The sequence below is a fragment of the Pteropus medius genome, unplaced genomic scaffold (assembly GCF_902729225.1).
Source record: "Pteropus medius unplaced genomic scaffold, Ma_sr-lr_union100, whole genome shotgun sequence".
Taxonomy (NCBI): domain Eukaryota; kingdom Metazoa; phylum Chordata; class Mammalia; order Chiroptera; family Pteropodidae; genus Pteropus; species Pteropus medius.
In genome coordinates this window covers 21,436,045-21,448,844 of record NW_024346667.1, presented here as the reverse complement: position 1 = coordinate 21,448,844, position 12,800 = coordinate 21,436,045, and the positions used below count along the sequence as shown (strand labels likewise).

General features: G+C 33.0%; 1 protein-coding gene across 3 annotated transcripts in view; it reads left to right on the top strand.

Moving 5' to 3' along the window:
• Positions 1–7,452, top strand: part of PDGFC (platelet derived growth factor C) — a 162,953-nt gene extending 155,501 nt beyond the window's left edge. For all 3 annotated transcript variants that reach the window (XM_039876224.1, XM_039876222.1, XM_039876223.1), the window contains 2 exons: positions 1,352–1,569; positions 5,870–7,452. In XM_039876224.1, the coding sequence (XP_039732158.1) occupies positions 1,352–1,569; positions 5,870–5,986 (335 nt within the window). In that variant the 3' untranslated portion in view covers positions 5,987–7,452. The remainder of the gene's footprint in view (positions 1–1,351; positions 1,570–5,869) is intronic.
• Positions 7,453–12,800: the final 5,348 nt, after the last annotated feature.

Here is a 12,800-nt window from a genome sequence, read left to right as displayed (position 1 = left end):
AAATTCGATCACATATACAATATAATGTAGCCACAAAAAAAATATATTTTATTCTTAATTACCTTGTCATTTTAAAATTATTTAAAATATGGCCCTTAATTTTTAAAACTGGATTACATAGTGATGATTATTATTTGAAACAATCTTTAACCAGAAAATATTTTTTATTTTCTTTCAATTCTTGTTTATGTTTCCAATATTAGTGAAAAGTTATTTAATTAGTGCTATTATATTTTAGAAACTTTTCCTAAATTTTAATAAAAGCTTTATTTTTGATAGAAAAATCTGTGATTTTTTGGAATTATCCAAAACTCCTCAATTTTATTGGAATTGTTTTTATTTAAATATTTCTAGGGGGGAAAAGGCAAAGCTATAAAGCAGAAATTAAAATTGTGTTAGAGAATTTATCCTGATAATAATAAACTACTATTTATATGTTATATATAAATTCATATTAAACATTACATGTTATTTGGATATAATTTAACTGAGACGATATCATTTTGTAGTTAAAAACAATGGTTCTTTGAGAATTTACTGCAACTATCTGATGAAAGGATATTTTGTTTGGTCTTCACAAGTAGGTATTCTTTTAAAGAATAAAGCACAACTTAGTTAACCAAGTTGTTAAAAGAACAGAGACAATGGTTATAAGTTAGACATTTCTTCCTTCCTTTAGAGGAAGAATAGAAATCTGAGTTAAACCAAATTTCAAAGGCCAGAAATTACTTAATGCACCAGAAGCTGTGCTTTCCAACGACTTCTGCTCTTTTAAAATGTATCATGTTTTTTCACCTCATGGTCCACTCAGCTGTCTTCAAAAATCAATTTTCTTCATTTCCTTTTTACATTTTATGATTCTTATTGCCAGAAAGATTGTAGTAAGTTCTGTCGACAAGTTTCTGTAAGTTCTTCTTATTACATTAATTGCATGAGCTCGTAATCCTTTAAAAAAATACATTTATTTTTTAATCAAAGAATTCAGCATTTTACATTCTATTCTTCCCTCCAATGCTCTCCTTGTTGACTTTGTTACTAAGGTTAAAAGGTGTAGCCCTCTTTTTCCTCTATAAAGTTTCCTATTTATAGCTCTCAACTGTTTGTTGGCTCTGTTCTTAATATTGCACAATGGCATCTCTATTGGTCACTAAGTCATAATAGAGCTTTGTTTACTGTAAAATAAAGTCCAACTTGCGCTCTGCATAGCCCCAAACCCTGATTAAAATAAGAAGAGATATTGTTAGGGTTATTGTTCATGAAATAGATTTCTTTATGAAAAGAATTTAATAAAATACATTCAGGCTCAAAGCATGAACATCTATTTCTCTTTGCTTTCTTTTATGCCTTATAGTAGTGGATCTGAACCTTCTAAAAGAGGAGGTAAGATTATACAGCTGCACACCTCGTAACTTCTCGGTGTCCGTAAGGGAAGAACTAAAGAGAACCGACACCATTTTCTGGCCAGGTTGTCTCCTGGTTAAACGCTGTGGTGGAAACTGTGCCTGTTGTCTCCACAATTGCAATGAATGTCAATGTGTCCCAAGCAAAGTTACTAAAAAATATCATGAGGTAGGTATATCATTTCTTTTGGGGTTCCTTTGGGTGTTTTGGGTCTTAAAAAATAACAAAACAGTATATCTGAAATGCATTTTTGTTTGGAAAAGAGATGTAGCATTCATGAAAAAAAAAAGTTTACAAATAGTTCATGTTTTCGTCTTTTAAATTAGGATCTTTAACTAAAAACTCCAGACATTAAGGATTTTGAAACCTTATCTACTCTGATAGTACATCATGGGTGGTCAGTGAATTTATCTCTCACATAAAAAAAGAAAATGTGTTTCTTTGTAGGGTAAAAAAAAGGGTGAAACTTTTCAACTTTTCAAAATCTGAAGAGAAAATATTTTAAAGACAAACTTGGAAATAAATTATTGTATATTCTAGAGAAAAGAGATCTTTGATATTTATTTTTCCATTTGGGGCAATGTGGGCACACAAATCTCAAGAAGACATATTCATAATTATACCAATATTCCTATTATTTATGTCACCCCAAATAGCATTTTAAACCTCTTTATGGATTCTGCACCCTTTTTTTTTCCTTTATTCTATGGAATTAAGGAAAATAGCATATTACATGTCAGTAATTATTGTTTTTCTGAGCCTTGGGAACCTTAGAACTTATACACTACACATTTTTGTTAGTGCTGGAATATCCCCAATTCTATCTTAGCTTCTTTCCAAGAGCATCATGTAGCATTCATAAATCAAGAAGCAATCTATGTGGGAATCATTAGTTTTTCTGTGATTATCTTTTTTGCTAGTGATCAAATTAGGTTATGAAAAAAAAAGTAAGTTTTTTTTGCATAATTCATAATTTCTGAGGACTGAATTTTTCTCAGTCCTATCAATTGAAAATAAGTTCTTAGTCTAGTACTACTCTTAAATCAATTAAATTATTTTTAAACATGACTTGAAATAGTACATAAAGCATTAAGTCATTGAATACCTTTAATCTGGAGGTGCAGACACTTAGTTCATTTAAAATGAAGCCTATCTTGGGTTTTGATTCTTTTTGATGAGTAATTTGCTCATTTTCAGTTTGAAGATTATTTCATCTCACAGAGAAGGCAAAAGCAAAGACAGAGCTTAGTTCTAATTTTTCTCTCCTTCATCTATCTCTATTATACCAGCCTTCCTAAATAGTAAGCTAATTATCCATTCATTGTGTTACTACAAATATAACTGAATTATTTTCTCTTTTGGTTTCCTCTAGCATTTTTACTGCGTTTAGTTCAACTGTTGTATCAAAAATAAGTTTAGAAAATGAAAAGTCTCATAAAATATAAGAATGATATTGTTGTTATAATGTTTTCATATAATATTATCATATTATTAAGATTCTTACTGCTTTCGTAACAATCACCAGATATTATTTATTAGAAGCCACTTAGCCAAAAAATAAACATCTTTCTTTACAAATTTTGCTATCTCTCAAATAGGAGTTTTCAGAGAAGCAAGACAGGAACTTTACATATGTATAAACTTAGATATTACCTCTTCCTGAAGCACTTTTTAGTTTTTTGCCGATCTCAGCATAACTAGTCCTGCATGTGTAGGACCTTACAGATGTTTCTATTGGAGAACTTTTACTATTTCATAATTATCATTTATTTTTATTTATTTCTACCAAATTAAGAACTAAGGAAGAACAAAGATCACATGAGAGTGCAGTGCTTCAGAACAAACTCCAAAGCCAGACATGCTGTGTTTGAATCTGACATTTGTTAGCTATGGGACTACAAGCAAATTACTTGGTCCCCCGTGCCTCCATTTCTTCACCTGTAAAATGAGCTTCCAAAGTGAGGATTCAAGGAATGATATTTATAAAACAGTTAGAACAAGGTCTTACTAGCTATGCTCTCACTTATCTTTATTTTCCCCGCTGTGCCTAGCATTATTCTTCAATTATGGCAAACGATTGATAAAGATTTAATGAATTCTGCCCAGAGGTAGAAAGGGTATTCTCTATCTGACGAAAAGATCTACAGAATACGCTGACAACAGAATCATATTTTTATTCTTAATCAGCCTAATGATTTTCACCTTGTTTATGTCTTCATATATTTAATTTCATTTTTTCATAACAAAGTATAGTCTTATTTTTCTTACATAGATCAGTTTTTTTTTTTGAGAGGAAAAAAATACCATTCAGTTGACTTATTGCAGTAATGAGTCTCATCCTCCAAGGTTCTGTGGCACCCAAAATTTTAAGGGCACTTTTCACACTTTGGCCAATGGTCCATGTGCATCTATTCCCTGATGATTCTTTCTGTACTTTATCTATTATTTCCACAATGTCTGGTTTTAGCTTTTCCCTGGATTATTTTTTAATGGATTTGTATGTAATTTTAGTTTAAACCTCTCCCTCAAAATTTTGTGAGATATATTTTTGCCTCATTTATTTTCTGGTGTCATAAACTATGTCCTGAAAGCCAATTTATCATCTTTAATATTATCCAGGACCTGCTGGTTATTTTCCAAATCTATATTTCTTTTCTAGAATTAAAACTTTCAAACAATTAAGAAGGAAAACAGTAATTATGCCTTCACCACCACACAATAGAAGTTCTTTTCTGAGACTTTAACATCACAAGAGCATAAGAGATTCTTCTGCTATTTGTAAATTGCCATGAACATCAGTGGACAAGGACTGGGGATGAGAAGAGGGCTTTTATTTGGTTTATGCATCTTGACATAAGCACTGCTACAGGAATGAAGGATTGTAGGATCGTAGTCTGGCATGACCAACTATTAGGACTGCATACGGTGGCTTCTCTAACCTCTACCTTTTCCAGTATTTTTTTTTTTTTCCCTGCCAACTGGGAAAATGTATACAAGTGGAGATGCGAATTTAAGACATTGGCTATGTCAGTATTACAATTTATCTGTACGTTTATGCTCATTCCAGAAACAATTTGTAACGAGAGTGTGATATAAAAATATAGCACCAGTATCTTAGTAGTTAATTTGAGGTCACCTTTAGTTGTGCTAAAACTTTCAGTCAGTACTGACTCATAAAAATAATATTCAATAGTCATTGAATTGTTTCACGTTAAAATAATATATTTTAAAATAATTTTTATTATAGAATTATGAAATATAATAGTAATTGTAAATTACTTCATAGAATTCTTGCGAATTAAAGTATGTAAAAACGTTACTGTATTGATTGGCACCCATAAGCATTTAAAAAATTTAGCTAATTAACCTTTGATATGACCACATTCTCCAAATGAGGTATACATGCTCTATTTTTTTTTTTTTTTTTAAATCTTCAAGTAGAACAGTCATAAGACTTGTGCCTTTTTGGATTAATGAAAATTTTCAGGAACTTTTAGAAGTTGCTTTGTGATGTGATCTGTGTCATACCCAGAGAGCAGAGAAACTAGGCAGATTCATGTTTTATATGCTCTAGTCTTTGTTTATAATCCAAACAGACAATTTCTAAAACTTTATTATTTCTATTATAAGTAATTAAATATAATACACAGTGAATAGGTAGTTCTAATCCAGTAAACAGATAATCTTTTATAGAATACATAGCTATATCCTTTTGTACAGTGTTAAAAAGGAAGTGTGTTTAGTATCAGGATCTATTTTACTCTATATTTTATTAAAAACCTCAGCAATCCAAACTGCAAATAACTTCATTAAATAGAGGCATTATTGTTTTTATTGCCAAACCGCCGTATACTGCACAGTAGGATCCAGCTGCAGAAAGTTAGCTGTGACGGAGGCTGATGTCTATGAAGTACATCTAATCCATCTCATCAAGTTTATAGAGGACTTGAAGTGTAGCCAAGAAAATTAATGAGTGGCATAATTGAGCAAACTCAGCTGCAGAGTGATCATGTTTCTTTTCACAGTATCTCAGTACTTGCGTGTACTGCTTCAAGTATAAATATTTGTTAAATGTGTGAATAAGTGAACAAGTGAAAGAAACTAACAAACAAAATGAATAGTGCAGTAGCAGTTCCAAAATACTTAATCAAGGTGGAATTCTCTCTAGAATCGTTAGATGAGTAAAAGAAAGAGTGCATAGTGAGTCTTTCAATTTAAAGTCTGTTCTTTATTGAGGCAGCATCCTTCCAAATTGTTATTAAAATATCCTTTCCTTCATGAAATGATGATCATTTACGATTTTTTAAGGGGTGGGGGTGATGTATTCCTAATGCCTTCACTAGAAAAAAAAAAAATTATAAATCTTTGTTGAGCCCCAAATTTGTTATCAGAAATTCTACTTGTCTATGAAATCATACGTTATAGACATCGGTTGTTTTTAAAGGTGGTTTACATTGTTCCCATCCAGGTCCTTCAGTTGAGACCAAAGGTTGGTGTGAGGGGGTTGCACAAATCTCTCACTGATGTGGCCCTCGAGCACCACGAGGAGTGTGACTGTGTGTGCAGAGGGAACGCGGGAGGATAACCACATCGCCCAGCGCGGCCTTCTCCCAGACAGCGGAGCTCAGCGGCTGGCTCTGTGATAGCACTTCCGCGTTATCTCCATCCATAATCTCAGTTGTTTGCTTCAGGGACCTTTCATCCTCCAGGATTTACAGCGTGTTCTAAAAGAGGAGACACCAACCGGAATTAGGAGTTGTGCAGCAGCTCTCTCGAGAGGAGGCCCAAATGACAGGAGAAAGGTCTCCGATCATGGAAAAAATATTAAATGTTGTAGATCACTTGCTAGTTACAGAGTTACCATGTACTTACTCAGCTAGCTGTGTTCTATATTTCAGCTGTCTTGATATGACTTAGGTTAATTCAGTTCAGGAAAACAACTGCGCGAGCGAGCACCTGATTCTATTGCCTTACTTAACTCTCAAGCTCCATGTTCTGGGCCTAAAATCACAGAAATCTGGAATTTTTTCCTTATATTCGCATATGTAAACCAGAGTGTTCTATGTTCTACAAACTTGGTTTTTGAAAAGGAACTATGTTGCTAAATCAAACTTGTGTCACACTGATAGGAAAGACTGGATTTTCCATATTTCTTATTAAAATTTCTACCATTTAGAAGAAGAGAACTACATTCATGGTTTGGAAGAGACAAACCTGAAAAGAAGAGTGGCCTTATCTTCACTTTATCTATAAGTTGATTTATTTGTTTCATTGTGTACATTTTTATATTCTCCTTTTGACATTATAACTGTTTGCTTTTCTAATCTTGTTAAATATATCTATTTTTACCAAAGGTATTTAATATTCTTTTTTATGACAACCTAGATCAACTATTTTTAGCTTGGTAAATTTTTCTAAACAGAATTGTTATAGCCAGAGGAACAAAGATGATATAAAATATTGTTGCTCTGACAAAAACACATGTATTTCATTCTTGTATGGTGCTAGAGCTTAGATTAATCTGCGTTTTAAAATACTGACGTGGGAAATCAATAGATTTGGTAAGTTGCAAAGACTTTTTGAAAAGAAATAAATTATCATATTCTTTACTCCTGTTGTTGGAGATGCAAATAAAAAGTGACGTGAAAATAGGCATTCAGATCCAGTCATTACTAACCCCTGATCCTTATTTTGGGAAATGTGAGCCTAGCTCAGAAGAACATGAAGCACCTTGAAAAAAGAGACTTGATAGCTTCCTGACAAAGTGTGCTCTGCTGTCCTGTAGGAACACATCCTATTTATTGCGATGTTCTGGTTTTATTATCTTTAAACTCTGTTCCACACACTTGTATAAATACATGGATATTTTTATGTACAGAAGTATATCCTTTAACCAATTCACGTATTGTACTCTTTGGCAATTGAAAAGAAAACCAGTAAAATACTGTGCTTGTAAAATGCTTAATATTGTGCCTAGGTTATGTGGTGACTATTTGAATTTAAAATGTATTGAATCACCAAATAAAAGAATGTGGCTATTTTGGGGAGAAAGTGAGTGTCTGTGCAAGATTTGTCTCTTGAGCGCCAAGAAAATGAAACCGATAAAGTTCCGTGTTATTATAAATCTTCATTATACAAAAGCGGATGTCAGTTTAAAGATAGGTAGAAAAGTGAAAATTTCTGTTGAAGCTTACCTGCCTCTCAATAATTTTTTTTTTTCACTGATCTTGATACTGATTTCTGGTAAATTAAATTGCAAATGACTTGAAAGTTGTAATGTGGGTTATAAAATGCTTAATGATACGTCATATGGTAGTATAAAACTGGGGGAAAAAAAATCCAGTAACTTTCCACTCATGTCTTCATTTTCAGTGGCAAGTACTAAATGGAGTGAGCATAAATTGGTTTGGCATATAGATTAATGTATTATACATAATGTCAACGTGTGGATCCTCAATTTCAGATGCAGATTTCTATTCAGAGCTGGTATCTTATCTCCGACTTTCAACTTGCCTGGGACATCTAGGGCCCAGAGCCACACTGTCTTTAGACACCTCTTCTAAGCTATACCCTTTTCCCATACTTTTCCACCTGGCAGTTCTACCCTGTGTCAGATCACATGACAAAAAAATAAAATGAACATCCATGTTCTGTGTCATTGGCTTACCTCTCATAGTTTTGTCCCAGCCATATAAGGCCTACTAGGTACAGCTGAACTCTGTTCCCAATGTATCTTCATCTTAGCAATTTGCAACTCTCATTTGCATAATAAAGACAATTAAATCTTACAGTAAGTGACCTGTGTAACTGTTTAAATCAGCATTTCCAACCATTGACTGGAACACCTTCTTCCCCTTTTATTTTTTTATATTTATTTTTTTGTTTACTTATAAAATGTTGAAAGCCAAAAGAAATTCCTGTATAAAGGCAGCAGTCCTACACACTGATGCCAGTCAGGGAGTGGGAAGGCTATGAGGTCTAACTGCATAATACTAACTCACTTATAGCTCTCTTGCATTTTACTAAATAAATAAATAAATAAATAAATAAACTTATTAATGGCACATGATGCTATAATTTCTCAGAATTCAGAAAAATATAGAATGTATTGACCACAAACTGTTTTGTACCTGTGATGTGTGCCTTTCTCCTTGAGAGATGGGCTGTTTTGCCTAATGATTTTATTAAAATAGAACAGCAAGCTTAATTGGCATAAGATAGGTTTTCATTTCTACATCTCATTCCCTTCCTCATCTAATTTCATAGTGTGCACTTTGAAAATGTTCAAATAACAAAGTAATAACAAAGCATACGAAAGCATCACTCCAGGTACATTTACTTATACCTGTGATTGGGTTTAAGGAAAGGTAGAAAATACAAGTCTAATTATCACTTAATGTAATACACTTAATATCTAATTCCCTTATCTCCAAAAGAATTGTGATATTCTAATCTATTTTAGTTAGTTATTATAAATTCATTTAAAGCTTATATATATCACTATCCTTTACATTCATAAGAAGGAGTAGGAAAATTGAAAATATGATCACTTGCTTTATACCTTAATTGAAGGAAATTTCATGCTTCATGTGTATTTAACCAGCAAGTCCCACTGACTTTGCCTTTTTCAATTTCACTTGACCTGTGCCTACCTCTCAATTTCTGTAGCTCTAGCTGCCCTGATTTCGACCCTCATGTCTCACTCCTATTATACTGCAATAATCTTTTTCCAGTCTTCCTGCCTCTATTCTCACTACGCTCTGATCCTCCACAATACTAACAGAATGGTTTTTCAAACAAATCCAATTCTATCAGTTGGGTGGAAATTTTACAATGGAATGCCACGAGATTAAATTTTAATTCTTTGCATGGCACTCAAAGTCCATGCAAAGATTATAATCTTGTTTCTGCTCATTTTGCACCATCAATTCTAATATACAGCTCTGGTGATACTTGTGGTTTCCCGAAAATACCAATATTCCCTTACATTTCTGTGCTGTCACATGCTGTGTTCTCTTTGGAGCACTGTTCCTACACTTGCCTACTCCGTAACTTTCTCTCAAATCTCAGCTCAAATGCCACTCACTCCTCACTGAAGCTTTTCTTCCTTGTCCCACTAGAAGTCTTAGGTACCATTTCTCCTATGCTCCCAGAAATACATTTCAATTATAAACATGGTCATAGGTCATACTGTATTATAATTATTGGCCTTCATTTTGATTTCTCATTAGACTCCGAGTCTAATGAAGTTAATGAGTTAATAAATGTGTGTGTGTGTGTGTGTGTGTGTATGTACACAGCACTGAATATGACATCTGGAACCCTGGAATTCCAAAATATCTCTGAACTCCAGCTACCTAATCTATAAAATGAAGGTGTTAGTCGATGAGAGCTGGGTACTTCTTAGTTCTAATCAGTTCACTCTACTGGTTATGTTGGGCATCTGCCAATGTGACAAAAATATCTATTCCTTATGATGTGATACAATTATTTTTTTCTTTACTAATGTTTTGAAACTGAATGTTTGGTTTTCCAGTTAATGATTTCCCTACCAACCCTATCTCATGTATCAGTTATTTTTAAAGTTAAAGAGATTTACTAATCCACTTGTGTATTATCCATATTTTGGATACTTATTATTAAAGTGTGATGACTTTATTATTAAATAAGTATCCAAAATAAGAATAATACATCAGGATAATTAAAATGTTTGAGGCAAAATTTAAAAGTCTTTAAATGTGAACATATAGACATATCAGTAATGACTCATAATCTCTTCATCATTTACCTCTTGATTCATTTTGCATCATCAGACATAACATAGTGTGCTAGTGAATACTCACAGTTTCCTGAAAACATCAACACACTATTCCCGCACATCCCTGTGACCGCACATGTTATGTGCTCTTTTTGAGGCACTATTCTTGCCCTTACCTATTTAATCATTTCCTCTCATGTCTATTAAGTTATTCATTATATCTTTTTGTGCTCTTCCTCAGCATTTACACAGCCACGGATGCCAAATCCAGTTTCTTTCATAACTGCTCAGCCATTACAGCAAATCTTATTCAGTATAAATCAGTATAAAATTTAAGGAAGAAATTTAGTATTTTTGTAAGAAGCATGTCTTTTAAGATTAATAACTTTTATCCCTTAAAAATATATACATGCCATTCCAGCTGGCTTTTTTTTGCAGACATTTAAAAGCTGATTTTAAAATTCATATGGAAATGCAAGGGACTCAAAAGAGCCAAAAAAATCTTGAAAAAGAACTATGAAGTTGGAAGACTCACAATTTCCAGTGTCAACATTTACTACAAAGCTATGGAAATAGTGTGGTGAAGTTAATAAGATTAGACATACAGAGAAATGGAATAAAATTAAAAGTCCAGAAATAAACCCTTACATTTATGTTCAACTGATTTTGACAAGAGAACCAAGAAAATTCAGTGGCGAAAGTGTTCAACAAATTATACTAGGACAACTGGATATCCACATGCAAAAGAATAAATTTGGACCCTTTCCTCACACCATATACAAAAATTAACTCAAAATGAATCAAGATGTAAATGTAAAAGATAAAACTATGAATTCTTAAAAAGACATGTAGGAGAAAATCCTGATGAACTTAGTTTAGGGAACTGTTTCTCAGATAAGACACACTAAAAGCACAGGCGACAAAAGAAAAAATAGATAAACTGGACATCATCAGAATTAAACAATTTTGTGCTTCAAGGGCACCATAAGAAAATGAGAAAATAACCCACATAATGAAAGAAAATATTTGCTATTCACATATCTGATTAGGGTCTTGTATATAGAACATACAAAGACCTCTTACAACTCAACAACAACAACAAAATAACTCAATTGAAAAATGAGCTAAGGCCTCAAATGTGCTTGCACAAATGGGTTTTGCTCTCTTTGCTGCCATCACCATGAGGATATGTTCCAGAGTACTCACTGGTCCCAGAAGATACATGGTACAGATTTGAACCCAACTGTTACCATGGAGTCAGGTTCTACTGAATCTAGGAAAACCACAGATGCTTGGGTGAGAAATGAATGATACTTGTAACCTGCTGTGATATTGTGGGTGTTTGTTATATAACATTATTTAGCAATGGTTGACTAACATGTATTATTTCAATTAAAATGAGGTCAGATCATACATGCTATTCTTTAGTGAAACTTTTCATCTCATTTGAAACTTAAGGACAAAAAATTGAAATGCAACGGAAAAAAATGTACTTTGGAAAATGCTTCGTCCACACAAGATATAACCTTTCTAAACAATCCCACTAAAGTTGCAAAAAATGTTATTGAAAACATTAAAAGTTTGGAATCATTTGCTAAGCACTTGCTTTTATTTCAGTCAGTATCTATTGATTTACTTGTAAAAAGAAGATGAAATAAGCTCTCTGATAATTTAGCCTACCTCTTCAACAACCATCCTCATTTTTGTTAATTTCATCACTTATTTTGTGTTTTAATAAACACTTAGCTAATACAAAAACATTAAAAACATTTAATAAAAAAATTTTTATGTTTATATTTTAATAAACTCTTTTTGAACATGAAGTACTTGGTTAATTTTCTTCTGTTCCTTAGGTTATTTTTCTCTCCAAACTTTGTTGTCTCTCTCACCCTCTCCTTTCCTTCTCCCCCTCTTCCTCTTCTCTGTTCTTTTCTCCCCACTTCATCTTTATTTAACATAAGATTATTTGCATAATTTCTGTGCCTTTAATTTTTTGTTCTGATCATTTCCATAATGCAGAGTTTGTATCAAGGTTACTGTTTACTTTGATGTGGTAAAGGTGAATTCTTAATTCTCTTTTTACTTTTCTAAAACCTATTTGCCAAACAGAACTATAGTGTGAGGATTAGATATTATGTTCTGTTTAATTTTGTTTATTTTGAGGAAGGAGGCTGGGAGCCCTCGGAGGAATGTGGAACCTTTGATGAAAGAATTCTGCTCAGCTCTCTTGCAAAATATCTTTTGCTAGGATTCACTCTGGTAGAAGCATTTATCATACCATTCTTCATGGAGGGGGAAAATAGGATAGATACAATAGATTTTAGATCTGACTCAAAACTCAGTGTCAAGACCTTGAGGCTATACTTTAATCTGAAGACATTGGTCCCAAATTTTCAATTTCTGTGTTTCATCGGAATCTTCCCCAGAAACCATTTTCTCTTGCCCTTCTACTCACAGCAGAGGAAAGATAATGACACCTCTTCTGACTGCTTCTCTTCAAAGTTAGCCACATTAGTGAGGATGCTTAGAATTTTATTTCAGTACTATATCTGGAAAGAGAAGCGGGAATGGGAATTATCCTAAGCCTCACTCTAAGCTCCTCTTTCATTCCTAACCTCTCATCCTCTGAAGTTCATAGCAT